We start from the raw sequence: 24,581 nt of genomic DNA, 5'->3' as shown, positions 1-24,581 counted from the left end.
GAGTGGCTGGTGGGTTTGTACCGCCAGCCTTCTGGTTAGCAGTCAAGTGCCTTAGGCACTATGCTACCAGAGCTCAGAAAGATCAATTAGGGGAGAACAGAAGGGGAGTATTTGCCCAGGGAGATAGCTGAGGAGGCAAGAATGCATAAGAAAGAAGGACACAGGGAAGAGTTAACTATTGAGGGGAAGTGAGAACAGAGCTGTTGCATTGTGGGGAATTGCAATCAATGTCATGAAACAAAATGTGTATGAACTGCTGGATGGAAAATGATTTTGCTCTGTAAACTTTAACCCAAATCACAATAAATTTATTTTATTTTATTTTTTAGAAAAAAACAGTTAAAAAACAAAGGTGTCACTTTGAGGACTAAGGTGCACCTGACCATAGTATTTTCAATTGCTTCATATATATGCAAAAGCTGGACAATGAATAAGGAAGACTGAAGAAGAATTGATGCCTTTCAATTAAAATGTTCCTGGAGAATACTGAGTATCCCATAGACTGCCAGAAGAACAAACAGATAGATGTGTCTTGGAAGAAGTAGTTAGAATGCACCTCAGAAGTGATGATGGCTAGACTTTGGACATATTGTCAGGAGGAAGCAGTCACTGAAGGACATCATACTTGGTAAAGTAGACGGTCAGCAAAAAAGATCCTCAGTGAGATGGACTGACACAATAGCTCCAACAATGGGCTCCAACACAGCAATGACTGTGAGGATGGCACAACACTGGGCAGCATTTCATTCTGTTGTATGTAGGGTCACTATGAGTCAGAACCAACTTGACAGCACCTAACAACAGTAATATACAGAAACTCAGTTTCTATTAAATAGTAACTCCCCATAACCCATAACCCACTAATTTTAAGATAAATTATTTATGCAGATTCCATCTCTGAATTGTTGAGTCTTAATGAGTAATATGCACTTAGAATATTCTATTGAGACCATTCCTCAGGGTTCTGCGGAGGCTAAAAACTATGATGTATTTCAGCTGCATGTTCATTTTGAGTCATAACATGTCACATATTTAATCCTCTGCGGTTACTATTTGATAAAATCTATTTATTTTGCAGTGAATTCTGTGTGTTGCTATTAGGTGCCATCAAGTCATCTCCGACTCATAGCTATCCTATGCACAGCAGAATGCAACACCGCCCGGTCCCACACCAGCTCCACAATCCTTGCTATACTTGAGCCCATTGCCGCAGCCACTGTGTCAATCCATCTCATTGAGGGCCTTTCCCTCTTTTGTTGACCCTCCACCTTACCAAGCATGACATCCTTCTCCAGGGTATGGTCCTTTCTGACAACAAGACCAAAGTAGGTGAGACGAAGTCTGGCCATTCCCACTTCCAAGGAGCATTCTGGCTGCACTTCCTCCAAGACAGATTTATTAGTTCTTTTAGCAGTCCACAGGGAGCTCTGGTAGCATAGTGGCTAAAGCACTTGACTGCTAACCAGAAGGCTGGCGGTTCAAACCCACCAGCCACTACTCGGAAGGAAGGTTGGGCAATCCTACTTCTGTAGTGATACTGCCTCGGAAACCCAAGGAGGGGTCGCTATGAGTCGGGCCGACTCGACAGCACATAACAACAATTAGCAGTCCACGGTACTTTCAGCATTCTTCGCCAGCACCCAGACCCCACCCCCAAGAGGCAGGAAAGCAAGGGGTGGGGGAAGCCAGGGGGAATGACAGAGCGAGCAGCTGCAGGGATCCAGGTAAAGGGAGGGCGGAGAGGTTTCAAACAGCTAAGAGAGACAAACTTGTCTGTCAGTTTGTTGTACTGTGGTGGCTTGCATGTTGCTGTGAGGCTTGGGGTGTGCCACCGGTGTTTTGAACGCCAGCAGGGTTGCACATGGTGCACAAGTTTCAAGGCAGCTTACAGACTGAGACGGACTAGGAAGAAGGAAGAGGCCATCCACTTAACAAAGAATTGGCCAGGGAAAACCTTATGAATAGCAGAGAAACACTGTGAATTCTGTATATTTCACCTAAAATTAGAATTCTGAAAAGTGCAGCTCTCCTATGGGTACTAATTCACACAATATTCTAGAAATACAAAATTCTAAATGCTTGCTGACTCCAAATCAATGTTTATAACCGGAGTGCTAAAAGCCACATGAATGTTAGGTTCCTCTCATTGTTCACCACTCTTCACTTCAATTAGCATAAATTTCCAAGGGTGATTTTTTTTTCTTGGACGGTGCAAATCTGCTTAGCATCAGATCAAAAATATATTCTATTGAAGCCTATTTAAGAAATATATTTAATCAATGGCAAAGCATGTGTTCTGTGTGGCTTCCACCTGTCTTGTGTCTGCCATACTGCATTTTACTGAGATATTCCCAGTAACAGGGCCAAAGACACGTGAGTCCTGGGCTCATTAGTGACTTGGAGCCCTTTGGATCCATCAGGCTGGTAAACAACAACTGCACGGGGTACTGGTGCCAGCTGAGGCTGACATATGTGCCTGCCACAAAAGCATTAGTCAGGAACAGTCTGTGGTGACAGAGAATGCTTGTTGCCTTGTATATCTCCTCTAGGGTTCTGTTGGTTTCACCGGCAGAGGAACCAACAACTTAAGTTGTCGTCAGTAGCTATTGCGTTGGTTCTGACTCATGGCAACCCTATGCACAATGGAATAAAACCTTGCCCAATCCTGCACCACCTTCACATTGGCATGGTTGAATTCACTGTTGTGGTCACTGGGTATTTTGAGTACTTTCTAACTTACGAGCTCATCTTCTAGTACCGTATCAGGCAATATTCTGTGATCCATAGGGTTGCACTGACTAATTTTTGGACTTAGATCGCCAGGCCTTTTACCTTCATCTTAGTCTGGAAATTCTGCTAAAACCTGCCCATCATCAGTGACCTTGCTGATATTGAAATGCCAGTGGCATAGCTTCTGGTATCATAACAGCACACAAGTCACTACAATATAACAAACTGATAGATGGATGCTGGTCATCAACTTCTAAAACCTCATTTACGTAAGGGGAGCCAACTCAGATGTTGGATGTCTGCATTAACTGACCACACATTTCTGATTTATTCCAGGGATATTTTACTAGCCTTTTATGAAACTGGAGCTCTGGTGGCACAGTGGTTAAGGCATTCTGCAGCTAACCAAAAGGTTGGCAGTTCAAACCCAGCAGCTTTCTGCAGGAGGAAGACTGGACAATCTACTTCCATAAAAGGTTTACAGCCTTGGAAACTCCAAGGGGCAGTTCTACTCTGTCCTATATGGTCACTATGAGTCGGAATCAACTTGAGGCAGTTTTTTTTTTTTTTTTTTTTTTTAAATGAGACTGGATCTTGGGCCTGCAGGCTTCTCCATCTAGTTCTGTCTACTATTGAGCTCCTTGTTATTAAAAAAAAAAAAAAAAAAAAAATCAATAAATGACAGCCAAGCTCTTCCATGCTTCTGTTTGGAAACATTTCCCTCTTCCCCCAGGTGGTCAGTTCGTGAACCTGGTCTATCATTTGCTCAATAATCAGACTTGACTGAATGTGAATTTTCCAACATATTTAAACCTCAAACATGCGTGGCTTTAAAACATGCAAATGTTCTTGGGAAATGACAGGATGAGGCTTCTCATAAAAAGAAGAAAAAGCAGCAAACGAATTTTTATGGAAAAATGCTTAATGCCAATCTTGATCAAGATGAACACTATTGGCTAGATTTCAGCATATAAATCAAATGGGTTGTGTAGACTTGTGCGCTAGTACAGGAAGCTCACCACCATTTGTTGTAAGGGCTCCAGAGAAAATTCTGCTTAAGATTCAAACAGAAGACTTAACAAATTTTCTGAACATAATCAGCCTGTGTATGTTATTATCTTCCATGGATATCTTGTCTAACAGAAAATTCCTTGAATGAACAAGCAAAAGCAATTTTTTAAAATAGGGTTGCAGGTGAATAGAGCTTCAACATATTTGACTGCCAACCAGAAAGCTAGTGGTTCAAACCCACTGGCCACTCCTTTGAAGGAAGGTTGGGCTATCTACTTCCATAGAGATACAGCCTCAGAAACCCAAGGAGGGGTTGCTGAGTCAGATCCGACTCGATGGCGATGAGTTTTCTTTTTTTTTTTTATCTGCAAAAAGGATATACTTAGGGTTTTGATTCTAGTTTTATCCATTTTCCCCTTTTCCTAAGGGATATATTACTTGGAGGCAAACCCTAGCATGAACTACAGGAAAGAATCAGGAGTTTCAAAACTCAAATCGAGGAAGGAATGTACCTCTATGAAGCTGCAATATTCAAAGGGTTCAGAGGTTAAGCCTTAGAAATAAAATGACACACAGGTAACTTTTCCGTAAAGAGCAGATTGTGCCAATTTATTATATAGAATGCAGTTAAAAAAATATTTTGATGTTAACCTCTCCAGTTTAAAAGCACTTAACTAGAAACACTTGAACAGCTACGTAATGGTCTCTCCCTCACCTTCCCCTCCCCCCACCAAGTGTTGTAAACAAGGTTTCGAGAACATTCAATCCATTTCAATATGAACAACTAAAGTAGTTAATGCAAATGTATTTGCTTCTTAAAGAAAACCATCTTCCAAATTTCCAAAGCATGCACTGTTACTTGGCATCAGGTATTTCAAAACAACACACTCTATTATGGTATTGTTAAGGCCAAAGTATAATACCTATGTACCAGACATACACATTACAACTAGAAAAAAAATTTACAAATGTTAACCTAGTGTAACAATTCCATCAGGAATTAATGGGGAAAGGCACTGCATCCCTTATCACCACACAGCTACTAGCCACTGGACATGCTTTGGAATCAAGTCCTGTAAAAATGTTTTAACAGCATTTCTACAACATACAACTCACATAAAGGTTAATACATCTTATACTATTCTTCCACTGCCATGTTTTTCACCCAAGTATACAACAATTATGCATATATGCTATCAGCTTTATTTACAAGTTTATTTTGATGTTTCAGTGGGGTAAAAATCAACTACCTCAACTAACAGTTCCCCAAATGGCATTTGGCTGTGATTCATGGATGTTAACAACCATGTTAAAGAAACAAATGAAACCAATGTCTAACCCAAAACACCTAAACTAAAATTTCTCACCCACGAAAAGTTGGCAGTGAAACTGCTATTCTCTGAATGTAAGCTAAACTCTACATAGAAATTTCAGGCCAAAATTTCTTTTGCAAAGCACAAGTTACATGTGGCCTCGGGTAGGGTGCCGAGTGAAAGTATTACAGGTAAAAAAGGAGCGCTGTTGAAAATGAGTCGCAGACCTGCAAGGGTGACAATTTTCAAATGCTTTCCTAGCTTTCCAGAAGATGTAAAACACCATGGTGTAACTTTACATATGAACAAAAGTTAGTTCTGAAACTCAGTAATATACATGCACAAACATTAGAACATGAGGGGAAGAAACGAAACACTACAATTTCCACATTGCATCTATTGTTTTAACAACCTTCCTGCACCCACACTTGGTGCCTCTTCTGACCAGTAGAGATTCTACTCTGCAGGCTGGTTAGAAACAGAAAGCTCCCCTTGGGCGCACTGGTCAACCTGCCCTTGGCACAAACCTAACAACCTATCAGAAAAGAACAAGTACAAAATACTATCATTATCGGTTTTCTCAAGATGTTCCCAAATGTCCTTGTGCGATCACCACAAACTCAGTGATTGGCCCAAGGCATCCCGGGTGCCATGAACATGACTGATGTGCAGCATTGGAACAAGGAGACAAAGCCTTGATTCTCTTCTGAGCAACATGGACTGGGATTTCTGCCACAATGGTCACGGCTGCCACTTCAAAGTTGTGACCGGCCATTTGCACAGTCAAAGGTTCCTCCCCTTAAGGATGGTTTGGAATACTTCTTCATCCAGGGCCGGTTCAGCTTAAGTGGATAGGTGTGTACTCTGGCCTCCTGGTCTGGATAATTTTGGGTTTGGGTCTCTTCATTCTCTCCATTTCATCATCATCTTCATTCTCTTGGTCGCTCTCACACACGTGGACCACTACGCTGGGGGTGGTGTCAGTGGCTGCATGCAATTCATACTTCTCCCCTAGGGAAAGAAAGAATTGCAGGGTGACTCCAACAAGTCCTTGAGAGCCAAGAGCAAGAGAAAATGGAAAAGTACTTATGGGTTTGCTTGGCTGAGCTTCTGCATACATTCATTGGGGACAAAGAGACATAGGCAAGAACATTCTGTATTTCTTCAGGGGCTCACTTAGAAAAAGATAATACATTGCCATTGTATATGAATCTGCTCAAACACTGCTGAGTCCAAGCATATGGGAGATATGGAGGAAATGTATTATTATTATTATTTTAAATTACAGTCTTTGGGTAGTACAAACAGTTAACACACTCATCTGCTAACTGAAAAACCGGTGGTTTAAATCCACCCAGAAGGACCTTGGAAGAAAGGCCTGGCTATCTACTTCCAAAACCAGCCACTGAAAACCATACAGAATATGCTTCTCCTCTGATGCACATGAGTCAGTTGCTGACTCAATAGTAACTGCTTCGACTCATAGTGACCCTTCCTTGAGTTTCTGAGGCAGTATCTCTATGGAAGTAGATTGCCCAACCTTCCTTTTGAGGAGTGGCTGGTGGGTTTGAACTGCCAGCTTTCTGGTTAGCAGTCAAGTGCCTTTGGCACTGTGCCACCAGAGCTCTTACATGTCCCCCAGGAATCCTAAACTACTTGAAGGTCAATATTTCCCTAAGTGTGGTGTGAGGAGCATCAGCTCAGGGAAAGGATGCTGTCTGCAAAAGTGCACGTGGAAGGAGGACTTGCTGAGTCTCCCTTGTGAGGCCCTCCACTGAGACTGTCAGTGCACACCTGGGCACTGGGGACACTGTGGGGCCTGAGGCACAGACACGAGGGTGGGATGGGGGGTCAGGAACTGCATGTGGCCACATGCTCCAAAAGCATTTCTGACTGACCGCGGCATTCTTTTTCACACAACAACTGCTAAACCCCCTGGGATGGGCAATGTTCTGCTGCTCTTTTTCAGCCTGAGCTTTACCATGTTCAGGAAAGTTCAAGCTAGTCTGATTCAGCAAGAGTGGACTCAACTTTTTGTAACTGAAAAACCTGTCATCACTTTCTGGCACCACTCAGGCTATGGGAAGAATCTGTGTCTGGAACTGAGGTGAGGCCATGCTTGGGTCAAAAGCTTGGGCTCTCAGCCAGCCTGCCTGGCCACTTAGTACTGGGTGCCCATGGGCACGTTACTTTGCCTTCCTGTGTGTCTCACTGTGGTCTGTAAAATGGGCTGATGATGGCATCCACTTGCTGGAGCTAATTAAATGAGTGCACACAGGCTCACATGCATGGCACATATTTCCGAGTATGTTGTGAAAGAGAACCTGAATCCTTGCTCTCCTATGGAGAGCAGACATGTTAGGGATTTTAAACAGGGGCAGGAGGGTTTGCTTCAGTTTGCTGTATCTCTCCTCAGAGGGAGCAGATAGGGTTCTCCCCCAAGGCATTACGTGCAGCATTTCTTTGCAGTTCTGGGCAAGTGAGGAGGAACCCCTGACCACCTTACGCCATTTACTGTGGCTGAGTTTTGACTAGAAGGAGCAGTTAAGCAGGATTTTCTCACGCTACACCTGCCACTCCTTTAACTGTGGAAGGGACTTTTGGTGCAAACAGTTAGTGTGCGTAGCTGCATTAGGTTGGAGGTTTGAATCTACCTAGAGGCACTGAGAAATAAAGGCCTGGTGATCTACTTCCAAAAAATCAGCCATTGAAAACAATATGCAGCACAGTTCTACTCTGAGCCACATAGGGATGCCATGAGTCAACCCAAGGGTAATTGGTTCTTTTACTCATAAAATGGTTGTTGTCCTTCTCTATCCCATGTGTGAGACTGGACTTTTATTGTAACTGAATTTGAAAAAGTGAAAGAGCCTCAGCTCCCTTGCTCCGACGGAGAACGAAGGTCAGCATCTTGAACACAGAATTCACCATTTGGTAGAAGACCTCTTCAAAAACCGTTATCTATCTAGCAGTCAGTCAAGATCCAGAAAGCTCCAAGTCTAGGGCCATATTTTCAAAATCTCTGCAGTCTTCCTGGCTGAAAAGCACAGCCAAAATATGGACTACTATTTGAGGTTATTGCTAAGTAAACTAGAGGCAAAATGATTTTATGATGTCTATTTTCTGGTGGCATAATGGTTAAGGCATTTAGCTGCTAATCCAAAGGCTGGTGGTTTGAACCTCCCAGTTTCTCCAGCAAAGAAAGAAGAGGCAGTCTACTTCCGTAAAGACTTACAGCCTTGGAAACCAATGGGGGTCGCTATGAGTTGGAATCAACTCAGTGGCAGTGAGTTTGTTTTTTAGTTCTACTTTTCAGAGAGGCTTCTCAGGTGAGCATTCTGTAAAGGAGTGGTAGATTCCGGAAAGGGAAGAACTGTCATTAGTAGCATTTTTCGCTTATTCAGCAGTTTGCACTTCTCCCCAGGTGGAGATCACCTTTCCTCTCACATACGTGAGCAGGTTCCAAGCCCTCCACTTTGCTCCTGCCCCTTGGCCAGGGGCTGTGCCGGGTGTTGGAGGAGCACACGCTCCCCTCAAACTGGCCAGTTAAGATCTTGACCTTCACACATCGATTAGCATAAGTAACGTGATTCTGGCTTTACACCACAGAGGGCATTTCTGTTAGGGCAATGTTTTCAGAAATGTAATCTTTTCAATGTGAAGCTGCTGATAGACCAAGAAATTAAAACCCTCAACCCAAAGGAACATCAGATTGCTAGTCAAGGAGAAAGGAGGAGTTGGAAATCTCAGCATTTATTTGATTTGCCCCATGGATAGGACAAAGGAAAGCTCAGACCTCTTCATCCCAAGATCCCACCAACTCTCAGCCCTGCCTCCTCACCTATACCCTCACCAATACCCTATACCAGACAGGCCAGGAACTACCAACATCTTACTGTTTTTTAAAAACATACATTGAGCACTGACTATGGACTAGGTAGGTTGTTCTATATGCTTTTAAATGATGTTCTCATCTACCACCCACAACTCTATGGAATAATACCATTTTATACATGATGATCCATAGGTCAGAGTAATTAGTCTCCCTGAATGCTCACACCTTTGTCCTGCTATGGGTCATCTGAATCCCTTCACAGGACTAGAACGTCTACTTTCTCTGTCAATGTGGCAGTGCCCCCTACGGGAAGATGAGGGTAGGGCATGCATGACTGGGGCTCTTTTTCACTATGATCCTCCTTCCCTCCACATTAGAGAAGGCAGGTGAGAATCAGACAAATGAACCAAATCATGTTGACTAAAAATGACTTTCTAGAAGGGGGACCTGTTTCCCCTTTCCAAAGTCCAATCATATCTCCACTTGGAGTGACACAGATCTTGAGCTAGAGTGCAAACCACCATGCAGCCAACCCCAAATCATCCATGGTACTGGATTCACCTGATGCCTGCCAGAAGGGGTCGCAGGGCTTGGTCCCCATGACCAGCTACAGTTTCTCTTACACACCTTCCCAAAGGAAACAGGTAAGTAGAGGCACACATACTCCCAGCATAAGTGGCAGTGGACACCCAAACCAAAGCAAACCAGTTGCTATTGAGTTGACTCCGATTCAGAGCATCTTATGTGCAGAGCAGACATAAGCTCCATAGAGTTTTCAATGGCTGTAATCTTTTGGAAGTAGATGGCCAGGACTTTCTTCTAAAGCACTTGTGGATGCTTCTAGGGCACTGCTGGATGGGTTCAAACCATCAGCCTTTAAGCTAGTAGTTGAGTACAAACCATCTGAGTGACTGGGGGCCTACTATAGTGATACAGGATACAAATAGAGAATATTCACAGACATGCTGTGTAGAACCACACATGGGATGACAAAAGCAGTGGGGACATGGCCACTCCCTGAAGGATTGAGAACACCTGTGTCATGGGCCTTCAGCACAACCTCTCCCCACTTCACCAACCCCCCACCCCCACCCCAGAGCAGGGCTTACCTGGCCCTAGCTTGGAGATAGCATATAAAAGATCATAATTAATGACGGGAGTTGCGTCTTCCACTTGCTTCCAACCCACAGGCGGAGAGGCAGGAGGAGAGATCAGAAACTGCTTGTCAGGATTTGGTGGAGCCAAGTGTGAACTTCCTATGTGTAAAGTCTGAGGAGATAAAGGAATACATGCCAGTGTTTAGCGAGGGCCAACCTGAAACAATGCAACAGCACTTAAGAACAGCTCATGAGTGACAGGTATCAGTGGAAAAAAAATCAGGCAGCAGAAGAGCTGTGGATTCAGGAATGAACCCTAAAATAGTCAAAGGGGAAGGTAAAAGGGAGTTTGAACTCTAGCTATGGTACAAATACGAATGGAGCTCTCTCACAGGGACACGGGACTCATAGGCACAGGAACTGCAACTGATTACACTTGACCTCGATGGATAGAAGATCACAGAGATGATTTTAGTATAAATGTTAAAAATAAAGCTGCTGATTTCAAGATTAGAAGGGATCCCAGAATCAATTGCTCCCAGCTCCTCATATTATCAAGCATATTCTCCAAAAGGCTAAGCCACATCTCTAAGATGATACAGTTTTTCTGGAGGCAAAGCTGGGATGAGGACCTAGCACATCTGCCCTTCATGGTCCAAAGCCGCCACCCATGCTGCCCATCCAGCAGTTAGGGGCTCTGTCTGTGCTCCCTGCCTTTGAGGCTCCTTATCAGATATCAGAAGTTATGATAAGGAAAACAACTCAACTCCTAGGACATTAAGAAAAATAAAAGTAGTAATAGCCTATGAACATAGATCCAAAAAACAAACCAAAACAAACCAAGCCCGTTGCCATTGAGTCAATTCCGACTCACAGCCACCCTGTAGGACAGAGTAGAACTGCCTCATAGGGTTTCTTTATGGAAGCAGACTGCCATATTTTCTCCTGTGAAGAAACTGGCAGGTTGGAACTACTGACTTTTTGGTTAATAGCCAAGAGGTTTAACCACGGCATCACCAGGGCTCCTTATGATTCTAACCAAAAAAAACCACAAACCCATTTCCACCAAGTCGATTCTGACTCATAGCAACCCCCACTGGGTTTCCAAGGAGGTAAATCTTTACGGAAGTAGATTGCCTCATCTTCCTTCCGTGAAGCACCTGGTGGGTTTGAACTGCCAATCTTCTGGTTAGCAGTCAAATGCCTTAGGCCTGCACCACCAGAGCGCCTTTTATGATTCAAGTTAGTCTTAATATTCTATGATTAGAAGGCTATCTGGAAACAACTTACTTCAAAATCTTACCAGTTTTGTTTTTCTTCAAATTTTTACAATTAACATGTATTGCTTTCATGATCAGAAAAAAGTCATGAAAGTACTAAGTAGTTATTTATAAGAGGTCTCACCAAATGTACAAAAACACATGCAGACGGGGCCGGGGGAGGGAGGAGCTGAGGAAGGGACTGCCTGCCGCCTACCAACATAGGAGCGTGCATACCACCAGGGGGCAGAGCATCCCATCCAGCTTTAACTTGGCATTGAAACTGCTGGGCAAATTGGCCTCAGTTTATTTGATGCAGAAAGGGATTTTGCTTTCTGGCATAGAGTCAAGAGAACTTTCCTCCTGCTGGGAAAGAAGTCTCTCCATGGACATGCTTCCATCCTGGTCCAGGGGTTCAGAGACTGACTGAGGCTCGCTTGTACAGGAGAGAAGCATTCTCTCTCTATGCCTCCAATCCCTGGGACCCTGTTCTGTCTACACATGGGATTTTGTGGGCTGCCTTGAAGGTGTGTCATCTACCCTCTAAGATCGAGGGAGGAGTTTCTGGAAGGTGGTAAGCAGGACGATAAAGCAAAACCTGTGAGTTCCCCTGGGCCAGGCCCCTGCTAACAGGAGGATACCTAGAGTCGGCTACCTGTCTGGGTCACCCATTTTTCTGCATTTTCTTTAGGGGCCAGGACTGGCAGCTCTACGCTAGTGTGCACGACATATCTGCAGACTGTTACTTCCTCCTAGGGCTGACAGGACACCTAGTTTCTCCACCAGGGGAGGGAGTGCGCATGCTGCTGTCTGCTGAGAACCTACACACAGCTGGAAACTTGACCTCGGCTCAGGCTGGAATAAGCTGCAAGTCCAAACCTCAGGCAAGTTCAGTCTGAAAACCAGCTGCACACAACTGTCAGGGCTCCAGAGTAGCTATGCCCATAACCCCCAGCTTTCTATCCTCTTGCTTGGCACTCAAGAAGATCAGGGCCCACTTCAAGGCTAGTTTCAAATACGCCCTGATGTTTTCTCAAGACAGATGAGACATGGAAAACAGACAGAGAGTAGAAATTCTGCCTTTCTCATCATGAATTCTTAAGGTTTGTTTTTAAAAAAAAAATCAATGTATAATGTAATCTAAGTATCAGCTGCTTCAGAAAACAAGGTGGGAGGGAGAAGGGAGAAGCATCCACGTGAATAAACCCAACTCACCTGAGCAAAATACAATTTCATTTCCTTTCCCAGAAACTCAGTCTTATGTAGTTGGAGTCGGGCATCTGCTGCAGATAAAGGGTTGCTGAAGTTTATTCTGACTCGTTTGAAGCTCTTAAAATACTGAAAGGTGATATCCTTGTCATATGTCCTAAAGAGTGATTCAAACTTGGCCTGAAAAATATTATAATAAAAACAGAAGAAGTTAAAATTTGCCCAATTTTGATCCCTGACTACATATTCTCATTATACTTCTTATTGAGGAAGTGAATTATCAATCATTTCCAGAACTCAGAACTTTTTACTTAGAGCAGATAAAGAACCAGCCTTTCTCCTGAGGATATACCACATTTTCTGCCCTTTTAATCCAAATACAGTTTGTTGTATGGAGTCCCTGGGTGGCACAAATGATTGGTTAAGAGTTTGGAAACCCACCCAGAGGTGCCTTGGAAGAAAGCCCTGGCGATCTGCTTCTGACAGGTCACAGACTTGAAAACCCTATGGAGCAGTTCTAGTCTGTAAGACATGGGGCCACCATGAGTTGAAATTGACCTGATGGCAACTGATTACAGGTTTATAAATGGCTGCGTGAGAAAGTAAGAATGTATGGTTTATGAAATTACATTTCAAAAGCAGAACAATGATTAATACTTAACATTTTTATAGTAGTAGAAATATTCTTTTTAAAGTAGAGTGAGCATTTTCCAAGGAAGTAGTTTGGTAAATTGGTGCCAGTTTCTCTGTCCAATGACCTTTGCTAGTTTAACCCTAAGCAACAATCACCACCCCTCCGCCTGTCCCCCTCAGATTGTTCAGTGAACACCTTCTTTCTAGTGGAAGCATGTTCCCCTTTTCAGCCCACTTAGGAAAGTCACAAGCTCTGGCGTCACCTTCCTTCCATAAAGCAAGGCCCCCATCAGCTCTAGAAGGATCCTGATCAACAGTTCTCAGCCCAAGTGAAGACAAAAATACTTCTTTGGGGATTAAAAAGCACTGAAACTAATTTGAGAAAACCATTTTTACTGAGTAGAAAAATGATGAAGTTAATAAAAAGCTTTGTGTTTTTTAATGCAAAAAGAGTGGTTTAAAAAAAAAATCCACTTTTGCTTTTATCTCAGTCTGTTATTTTTTGACTCTCTAAAATAATCCTGGGGAGCTCTGGTGGCATAGTGCCTAAAGCATTTGACTGCTAACCAGAGGGCTGGTGGTTCAAACCCACCAGCCACTCCTCTGAAAGAAGGTTGGGCAATCTACTTCCATAGTGATATCACCTCAGAAACCCAAGCAGAGGTCACTATGAGTCGGGTCCAACTTGATGGCACTGTTTTTAGTTTAAAATAATCCTGGTTTAAAAATCAGTATATTGCAAATGGACCAATTTCTATATGTTGGCTTTAGTCAATGTACATACATATCTAGCTCTAGTGGTATAGGGATTAGTGAAAATTATGAAATATTATGAGCTCTTAGAATGAAAAGCCAAAGTTCAAGCATTACAAGCTTAGATTCAGACAACAGAACTCATCAGTTTCCTCCTGTTTCTGAGAAGCTCTGGCAAGGAGAGGCCCCCTGGGCTGGGTCCTGGGTGGAGCCAGGTGGGGCAGCATGTGGTAGAGGTGGGAGAGCTGGGCAGGCTACCATATTCCTGAGGATTCCAACTGCAGAGAGTTAGTGGACAGGTTAGGCTTCTAGGAAGATGGCAAAGGCTTTTAGTCATGTTTGAGTCTTTTTTCCAGATTAAACACTCAGGGCCTGTGGTGGGAGTTGGTGTGAAAGACGTGCAGCTGGGGTGGGGGTGGGAATGTGGGGGGGGTGCACAGCTAAAAGTCAGGATCCTAGCAGTGAGAGCCCACGATTGCATGATTGATGCATAAGAGGAAGCAGCCCTCATATGACAAAACACCTATGGAAAACACAGTGTGAGTGCAGAGTGGAGAGAGGATTTTACAGGGCAGGAAAACATCTTCCAGAATATCACAGCCCTAAAGGGTGTGCCTGTGTGTGTGTGTTGGGAGCTGGGGTGTGGGGAGAAAAGAGCAAAGGTACACCTGCCAGGTAGGGCTGCCCGCAGGAGAGCTTGCCAGGTCCCGCATCTGCTTGCAGAGGAGCTGCTGGTTTGTTCAGGGAGAAGGGAACAACTGGCAAATCTACTTTATTGCATCTCCTTGGCTTTTCTTTAGTTGATGAAGTTTTCTTTGACTTGCCAGGGAAGATTTTTGAAAAGGCCCGTGTGAAAGAATGCAGAGTAGATAGTCTCTCGTCTGGCTGCCTAATATTTTCTCCCCACCTCTCTCAAGTATGGGCAAGTTTCTGGCAGAATGGTGTGCTTCATAAATTTGGAATTTCGCATGACCTCATCAATAAGCATTGTGCTCAGTTTCGAAGTTATGATTCAGAATTTAGGCGAGATGACTTTGATGAGTATTTTTAGAATACAAGTCAAGGCTCAGGCTCAGGATACAACAGAAGTTATATTATCTGTTAAATCCATATTATTATCCTCTTATAAAATAATCACAATTCTTCAGATAACTGATATACAGTGATGTATCAAATCTCTACTTAAAGGAAATTAAAATCATAATTAAACACTTTGGTATTGTGGTACTTTTACACATAGAACTACTATGTCTAATACTTTTACAGATTGTCCTACAACCTAGTTCAAAAACTATGGTCCTGGCCTGCAACCATCATATATAATAATGAGTTAAATTTTTTTTCTCTTTCTCTCTGTATATATATATATACATTCACATGTACTGACACAGCTTTGTGTATAAAGCATATAACACAAACACCACCTCCCAGAGCATACAGAAGTTATCATATATGATATTATTAGAGATTGATTATATAGCTGGATAGTTACTGATGAAAAATCTCATGTATTAATGAAATGAGGAAGAAAACTACATAGTGATAAACTTACTGATTATATTAATTCCTATCAACAACAGCTGCTTCCCAGGAGGCACTCTTACCCCACACTTCAATTATTTACCCAGTTTTATCATTTGCTGCTATGGATGCACTTTCTCTAGCTAGAGACATGTGGCTCCTTGAGGACAGACCCTTGCCCTTTCTGGCAAACCCTGCAAAGATCTTTATAATACCTACTGCCTAAGGTAAAATCAAGTTATTCTGAGTTCTGGCTGTAAAACTGAAGCATTCTCTGAAGCGTTCCAGTCTCTGCTAAAATTTTACTCACAACATAAAACCAAAAACCAAACCCATTTCCATCAAGTAGATTTTGACCCAAAAATAAACTCTGCCTTATTATTTGGTCAAGGACCTGGATGTTTTCAAATATAGAGATCTTTAGAAATTCCTTCACTGAACAGCTTTTGCTTTTAAAAGCTAAAAGTACTTTGGATTTACTGCAAAATTCCCACATCCATAAGAGAGCCACTATCCCCAATATCTCGTTAATAGTCCCAATTTACACAATGTTTTGAAACACACCACAATCGCAATATATTAGAAACCTTACCCTGGTTTCACTTTCGCTGAAGATATCACTGTTTGCCACACACGCAATCAGTGAGCTAAAGCTGTAGTTAAAGTTTCTAAAGTGCATCTTGCTTTCTTACAGTGAGAGCACTGGGACCCACGGAGTCAAGTCCTGAGCGAAGTTCTTTTACGAGGAGCTCTGGGTTCCTAGCTGGAGCCAGTGTTTATAAAGCACTGAGGGCCAGCCCCTTGGGAGAAAAAGCACCACTTCCAGGGCATCCTGTTTGGACAGCAAATTCCTGAGTCAAGTCCTGCATGCTTACAGGCAGACAAGGACAAAGTGTGAGTCTCTATTGGAAAGAGGTGACGTCAGCACCTTAGTCATTTTCCCTATGCTAATTAACTCTGCTTTGGGAGGATGGAAAAAGCAGTGAGGTTTGTTTAGCAGCTGCTTTATCAACCCCTCTTGCAGCATAGTTTCCACTGGTAGTAATTCCATTCAGCATTCAGACAGCATGCTCCGGGCTGAATGGGACGACCCTCCTTAAGACGGAAAATGTTACAGGAGAAAAGGGACAAAGGTCCAGAGAAGTAAACAGTAATTAGCCTTTAGAAATTAGACAGTTCCCAGGAAATTTCAAGGTTTTGAGAAACCTGGAGACCAAACTCTTAGTAAGTTGTTTGATCTTGGCAATTTCCTGAAAACTCAACGAAAGTTTCAAATTGGGGAATTGGAGAAAACGTTTTGAAATCTGTCTTAGCCAATGAATTGGTTTTTAAAAGAAAAAAATAAGTGGAATTAATTTAGAAATATACTGTGGTTTCTTTCCAATTAAACTTTATAGGATGAATGTCCCAATTCCCAATGGTATCCCACAGCCTTATAATGAGATGGTGGGAAGAGATCCTAAAGCAACCCTAGGATTTTCATTTGAAAATTACTATTGTAATTTGAGAACTAGGAATATGCAATACACTTTAATCATTTTCCAATGGCTACTGAGTTTAGCCAGATACAAAAACATTTTAGGGAATTTAGCCTCCAAAGATTGCTAAGAGGTCCTGCTTAGAGATTCAATAATGAAGTTCTTTTTTCAAAAACAGGAAAAGCAGCAGAAATAGAAAGAATGCACACTACAACCGCAAAGTCATTCTGGCTGGCCCTGTTCAGGTGAGCTGCTTGGTCTAGAGAAGTGCACTGGGGTGGCAAAACCAACTCCAGTTTTATCCTTCAAAGGGCTTTAACTCTTTAAAACTCTCAACACATAACCAGTTCAGCTCAGCCTCTGGTAGTCTGGGTCCTAGGTCTATTCCACTCTCCACAATTTTATTATAAACCTAAAAGCACTCAAGTTATTTTGAAAAGCATTCCCTAGTCCAGGGTCAGGGACAGTGGTGGTTCAATGGTACAATTCCCCCTTTCCATGCTGGAGACCTGGGTTTGAATCCCAGCTAATGCACCTCAAGGGCATTACCACCTGACTGTCTGGTGGTGGAGTGCCTAAGGCATGTGACTGGTAACCAGAAGGTTGGTAGTTCAAATCTACCAGCCACTCCATGGAAGGAAGACTGGGCAGTTTACTTCCATAAAGATTTACTGCCTTGGAAACCCAAAGGTGGTTGCTATGAATCAGAACTGATTCGATGGCAGTGAGATTGGTTTGGTTTGGTTTGTCAGTGGAGGCTTGGGTATTACTATGATGCAGAATGTGTTTTAGAGAAGTGTACAGACTAGGAAGAAAGGCCTGGCAATCTGTTTCTGAAAAATCACCCAATGAAAACCCTATTGATCACAATTCAATTCTGCTGTGCATGGGGTCACCATGAGTCAGGGGGTGACCCTATATGAATAAGCAGAACTACCTTAGGGTTTCCAAGGTTGTAAATCTTTACAGAAACAGGCTGCCACATCTTTGCACATGGAGTACCAAGGGGGTTCGAACCACTGATCTTTCCATTAGCAGCTAAGCACTTACCCAAGTGCACCACCAGGGCTAATTCACTATTTTGTTAAATTTTAAATATTATAACATAAAGCCCTTGTTCAGTTGTTTGGGCAAGTCTGGAACATTTGGGCTCACCCAAATTTGTAATTTTTGTTTTATTATGGGAGAAAAAACAGAATAGTAAGGTAATTGAAGACTGTTTAACTGTTTAAATGAGAACTCTTTCACTAGGCCGCCACAAAAGCAAAATGAACCTTGTACTTCTGTATCTGTTTTCGAATTGATTTTATGTTCTACCTAACTCAAAGTTAATGAACTTGCAAGCTTCCATTTTTAGATCAGGAATAGGGACTGGTCAAAATGGTGGCTGCCAACTGTGGGGACGCCATAAGTGAAGCTATCTGGCAAAATTTCTGGGTAACAAAGTGTACCAGGGCCCTGGAACAAGAGCAAGAACAGTTAGCATTGATCACCTCAGGTGTCCTCAACTCCAAAGTGAGAGGTGTGGAGCAAGTTAGAGCTCCCATACTGTGGCACCCTGAAATAACGCAGCTCCATGGTGGTGCTCTGACACCACAGCTGGCCAAAGGAGCAAGGCACTAGAGTTCCTGGGACATCTGTCACCCATAGCCAGAGGTGACACTACTTTAATTCACTCAGGTTCCTCTCATCTGCTACTGTGGCAATTCTTGTTAATGTTCTCACACACAAACTTGGATTTCTCAATCTTCTTTGCAAAATTTACTTTGTGAATAACTCTCTGCCCTACAAAGAATACAGATGGATCCCAAGAAAGTATAAAACAAGTTGACCTTCCTACTTGGATATTTCTTGGTGGTCTGGGAGACAAGTACATTATTGATTCTTACTTGCGAGTCAGATTTAAGTGATGTGGAGATGTCCACAGCAATAGAGCACTTGTTAGAACTCCTGAAAGGCATACTGAAAATTGTGCTCAAAATAGTAAAACTGAAACCAGAAGTTAAAACAGAAATTAAATGTCTTAGTTAACACAGAGCCTTAGATGTTTCACATTGCTTCCACTCACACTGTAAAAATCATAAAAGAATCTCTTTAACCTGCATTTGCCTTCTCTGGCTCCACAGTGAGAGCCTATTTTCATTAAGAAGTTTCTATTTTCAGCGAGGAAAAACTGAGGTTTATGTTGAATACCACCATTCCCATTACAGCATTCCTACAGCATAGTTCGGATTACCTCAGCACTTCCATTATAAACCCCAAAGAGTTTACAATGTGACAAGAATGCCTCCGGCTGAAACTACAAAAATGAACTGACCAGAGAGAGAAAGTGAGTTTGACTTTGCTGAGCAACCAATCAACACTTAGTAAAGGATGAGGCACTTTCAAAAGACCTCTTGGGAAGAAAAGTGACACATTTGATGAAGATAAAAGGTGTCACTGCTTTGATCTTTAACCCTATGGAGACATTTTATTTGATCTTTCAGCTTCTGAGATAATGGAATAGTTTTACTGTTATTTCATGTTTATATTCCTTCCCTTTCTCATATGGAACAGTTTCCCTAACCTAAGTGACTACACAAAAGAAAACCCACAATGAGCTTGCTCTCTTACTCATCTTTGTCATTTCATACTCCAAAAGGTATTATCTGAAGACAAGGTTGTGCCTTCAATTCAGAGCTATGGTGAAGACTGAACAATCTGAAGTATCTAGTGGGTTGTCTGAAACCAGTCAGTGGTCGATGTGTGTTAGCTGTGTTTCTATTTCCCAGCTCACAGATAAGGATATCGGGGGCCAAAGGGGCACACTGAGCTAGCAGTGGCAGGGCCCCTTGACTTTGCAGAGCATTTTCTCATTTCTGGGATGGGTGTCTCCGTTTTTCCAGTCCTTCTGGCTGGACTGTCCAGGGCACCTAGGATGTCCTCCTCTCCTACATGTCTTCCTGTCATTCCTCTCCACTTTGCATTCCTACCACACCACTTGAGGCAGCCCTCCCTACCTGTGGAACACCTTACTAACTGGCTTCATTGTGGCAATTTCTTATTGCACCAATATACTTTGTACACTCCTACAACATAAAACTTCCCAAAGCTAAGCTTGGGTCACATTCCTCTCCTACTATAAGAATTTCAGTGATTTCCTACTGCTCCTTAAGTATTCACCCATCCATTCATTCATCTACCTATCCATCCATTCACCCAAACATTGTTCTGGGTGTGGGAATTCAGGAGTGAACGGAACAGGAAAATTAATCCCTGCCTTCATGGAGCTTACATTCTAGCTGAGGAGAAAGACAATAAATAAATGAGTAGAATACATAGTATGTTTAGATAGTGATATGTCCTAGGAATAAAGCAGAAAGGAAGGACAGAAGAAGTTTGGAAAAAGGGATGTTGAAAGTTTAGAGACTAGCCAAGGAAGGTATCCTTGAGAACGTGACATGGAAGGGAGTGAGTGAGCTGTGGGGATGTGGGGAACAGCATTCCAGACTGAGGGAACAGCAGGGGCAAAGGTCCCCAGGTGGAGAATCCTGACACGTCCAAGGCCCAGGGAGGCTGCAAGAGGTACATGGGACAGGTGGCTGGGAAAGAACATGTGAGAACTTTAGTTGTTGGAAGGTTTGAAGAGAGAAGGGGCATGATCTGACTTTCATACTAACAGAATTGCTCAGGTTTCTGGGTTCAAAATAAAGCAAAGGACAAAGGTGGAAGCAAGGTACTAGTGAGGAAGCAGCTGGCACTAGCAGGGCAGTGAAACCACCTTCTTTGGCCACAGTGCCCACAGCTCCCCTTCAGTTCCCTCAGTTGGCTCTTCCTTTTGTCTCATCACTGCCTCTAGTCATGACTACCAGTCATCCTTGAAAGCCCATCACAAGTACCACTTCTCAGGAGGCCAGCACCCAACTGAAGGTTGTCTCCTTCCTTTAACCCTAGTTTCCACCTGGCTCTCACTACCATCTGCCATAATAATACCAATGTCCTTGCTTGGCTATCTCCCTACTACTGTGAGCGCGTCATGAAGACAACACGACTCCCATCACAGCTCCCCCATCAAACCACCAGAGTGGGACACATACCCAAGGAACTCAATCATGCCAAAGTTCAGGCCCCTGTGATGCAGGTTAAGAGGCAGGATTCACTGGTCATGGCCACTGGTGCTACTGGCTGAGCCATCCTGTTTGGTTTGTGCAAAGGCTCTGGGTTTCCTTGTGGTCACAGAAAATGGCACAACATTGGTACAGGCACTTGTATAGGCCTCACGGGCAGTGCTATGTGTATTCAGGGGGTACCAGACACATCCCCAGATGAGTCTCCTTGCTCTGTGGAAGCTCTTGGGACACCTAGGTCCTGCAGCAAGAGCCGATCAGTGGGTGACTCAGGTACCACCACACTGTGAGAGGCTTTGTGCTTTTCTGTGCTTGTAGGTCTAGGGCAGGGGTCTCCAAGATCATCCTTTGAGGTACGGGAAGAACAAAGACAACTTATATACATTCAGCTTGTCTTTTTTTTTTTTTTTTTTAATGCCTATTTCCAAGGGAATGCTTTCTAACTACTATATAAGAGAACCTGCATAGAATTTAGAAAGTGATTTTATTGGCAGATGTACTCAAAAAACTTTCCTCATAAGATTCGTGATCAGAGTTTAGGAACCATTTATCTAAGCAGTAGTGTGATTCAATTCTCAATTTCCTTTTGGCTCCTTTATGATGATTAAATATCAAAAATAGACTAGGAGGGATATCCTTATTTTTTTATACCTTTCAAGGAATTTGTTCACTTTTAGCAGTAATCACAAATGGGGTCAAGGGAGGCCAGATTTGGGCTCAGGAATTTATCACTTGAGTACTGGTAAAATCTGCTGGGTCACTGGGAGGGGCTGCTATTTAAAACATAAGCAGATAATCTAAGATAATGTCCATATGTTGATTTTCTAATGGGCTTCGAAGATTCTATCAGAACTCCCTGGAGAAATCAGGCAGGTGTTGGTTCTCCACTACTGATAAGTCCAGGTCTGAAATAAGAATGCTGTCTTAAAAGAAAATCACTGACTGATTGAGGAAAAGGAAGAGAGTTGCAAACTGATACCTGAAGACAAAGGTCACAGTTCATACAAGACTTCATCTTGTTTGTTAAATTCCACATTTGCTTTCAATCCCATTAACCTGGTTCCCTTGTTAACTCCATCTTTCCTTAGTACATGAAGGTTTAACCACTACACTGGAACTTCTTGGAAATGTACTGCTCAGAATGCTTAAGATGGAGAAATCGCCGTGGGCAAATCAAAGCTCTACTTAATGACTTGGAAACAGGGAGGTATGCAGACATGGATGAAGTGAGGCAACATTTACTTAGAGATTATTGGGACCAAAGCCACCCTAATTAATCATTGCTTATTTGCTCGGCAGTCTACTTCTTTCCGGACCCACCTCACTTTAATTACTGATTTTAACTTCTGCTTTGATGTGGTCTCGGCTAGGGGCACAATACTGCAGTGACAAGAACCTGGGCAGGATCTTGAGCTGGTGTCCAGGAGTTGGCGGGTCACACTTGGCCACTGTGCTCCTCAGCCACGAGCCCAGGTCTTCTTCCACCCAGCTCTGCCGAGCTTGCCCAGTTCCACCTGAGCCATTCCCAACAAGTCACTTCCTTTACATTTAGAGAATGAGTTCAACCCTCGTTCTTGAGCTGGCAGAAAAGCCATGTTCCTTTTGTTGCCACAGTTTGCACTCATCTCAGAGGAATGGACAACCAGAGCCCTGGGCAGGAGCTATGCTGTTGCTGTGAGGGCACTAGGTATGAGGCTGGAACAATGTATCAGCATGTGGAGGGTGACTGGCTCTGCTCAATATTTGCAAATTATAAGGAGTCCTGGTTTTGCACTGGTTAAGCACTCAGCTGCTAACCAAATGGTCAGTGGTTCAAACTCACCAGCTGCTCCGTAGGTGAAAGATGTGGAGTCTACTCCCATAAAGACTTACAGCCTTGGAAACTGCAGGGAGCAGTTTCTATTTTGTCCTACAGGTCAGAATCAATTTCATGGTGGTGGATTTTTTTTTTTTTTTTTTTTTAATTTGCAAATTGGGAGGTTTCACATCACAATAAAATTTCTGGCTTCTTTGGGAAAAAAGGAAGGCTGGTCCATAGACTCAGGTGGCTGTAGCCCCAGCAGCTGCCCTCAGGGGAAGTAACCTGTCTTCTCCAAAGACTTGATGACCTGCAGCTTCCTGTGGCCTCATACCTGCCCTTCAAGTAAGCTGCAGACTAACCAACCCTAAAGGCATCTGAGTTTTTGGTCTCTGGTTTATGGTAGCAATTCATCAAAAATAGATAAGTCACCTGCTATTAGCCAACCCTACCACCTGTCTGTCAGTTTGTGATACTGTGGTTGCTTACGTTTTGCAGTGATGCTGAAGCCAGGTCACTGGTGTTTCTAATACCAGAAGGGTCACCCATGGTGGACAGTTTTAACAGAGCTTCCAGACTAAGAGATTAGCAAGAAAGGCCTGCCAATCTACTTCCAGAAAGTAGTGAATGAAAACCTTATGGATCACAACAGGACATTATCTGATATAGTACTAGAAAACAGGCCTTCTAGGTTGGAAGGCACCCAAAACACACAGTGGCTGCAACAATGGACTCAAGTATATCAACAATTGTGAAGATGGCACAGGACCAGGCAGTGTTTCATTCTGTTGTACATGAGATTGCCTTGAGTTAAAGAGGACAACTAACAAATAAGCCAGATACTACATGAGGTGCTAGGGATACACATAGAGCAGCTTACCTATTTCTGAGGCTCAAATGGTCTACATGGAATAATCTACATCAAATGATACCGCAGGAGGATGTCCCTTACTCCCCACACAGCAATTCTCCATTTTTTTCTACCTGGTCCATTCATTGTCATAACAAATTACCATGGGTGACCCCCTGGGCACTTGTGGAATGTTCTCTCCCATGCCTGAAATTATATCATCTCGCAAGTCAGTGGTGGAAATTCTGTTTTATAGGGATGACTTTGATCCTGCTCATACATCCATCAATCACAGTTAGTTATTTCAATAAGGATCAGTGAGATGAGTGGGCCACAGCAGGGAGGTGGGCAGCATGGCTGAGAATCAGGACCTCAGCACACTTCAGGATTTCTATAGAACTAGTTGTGATTAGCAGGGGCAGAAAGGCTGTGCCATGACTGGCAGTAGAAGACATGGTTGGAAAGATGACCAGGAAGTAGATAAAGAGCCAGATATTTTCAGTTTGAGGTTTCTAAGACTATTCTGAGAAGTCAGCACTTTAAACCCTTCTTGTGAAAATCTAGGGTACACTCTGATCTGTCTTCCAGTGTAATAACTGAGGGAGATGGTGCTGGGTGGGTTTGAACCATCAACCTTTCAGTTAGCAGTTGAGTGTTTAACCATTGCACTACCAGGGCTCCTCCAATATACTATAAAACTCAAACAAACTCACTGCCATTGAGTCGGATTCAACTCATAGCGACCCCTCCTTGGGTTTCCGAGGCAATATCACTATGGAAGTAGATTGCCCAACTCTCCTTCAGAGGAGTGGCCTGTAGGTTTGAACCTCCAGCCTTCTGGTTAGCAGTCAAATGCCTTAGGCGCTACACCACTAGAGCTCCTCCAACAGACTATGTTGTTGTTGTTGTTATGTGCCGTCGAGTCGGCCCCGACTCATAGCGACCCCTCCTTGGGTTTCCGAGGCAGTATCACTACGGAAGTAGGATT

At 43.2% G+C, this 24,581-nt stretch overlaps 1 protein-coding gene across 1 annotated transcript in view; it reads right to left on the bottom strand.

Moving 5' to 3' along the window:
* Nucleotides 1-5,892: 5,892 nt before the first annotated feature.
* Nucleotides 5,893-24,581, bottom strand: part of RCAN1 (regulator of calcineurin 1) — a 139,060-nt gene continuing 120,371 nt past the window's right edge. Inside the window, exons 2-4 of the mRNA XM_007941260.2 lie at nt 12,461-12,634; nt 9,999-10,158; nt 5,893-6,065 (exon numbers count right to left, since the gene is read on the bottom strand). Of these exons, the coding sequence (XP_007939451.1) occupies nt 5,893-6,065; nt 9,999-10,158; nt 12,461-12,634 (507 nt within the window). The remainder of the gene's footprint in view (nt 6,066-9,998; nt 10,159-12,460; nt 12,635-24,581) is intronic.

The sequence above is a fragment of the Orycteropus afer genome, unplaced genomic scaffold (genome assembly GCF_000298275.1).
Source record: "Orycteropus afer afer isolate SDZICR_OR568_19922 unplaced genomic scaffold, OryAfe1.0 scaffold00078, whole genome shotgun sequence".
Classification (NCBI taxonomy): domain Eukaryota; kingdom Metazoa; phylum Chordata; class Mammalia; order Tubulidentata; family Orycteropodidae; genus Orycteropus; species Orycteropus afer.
This window is presented reverse-complemented; position numbering and strand designations above follow the sequence as displayed.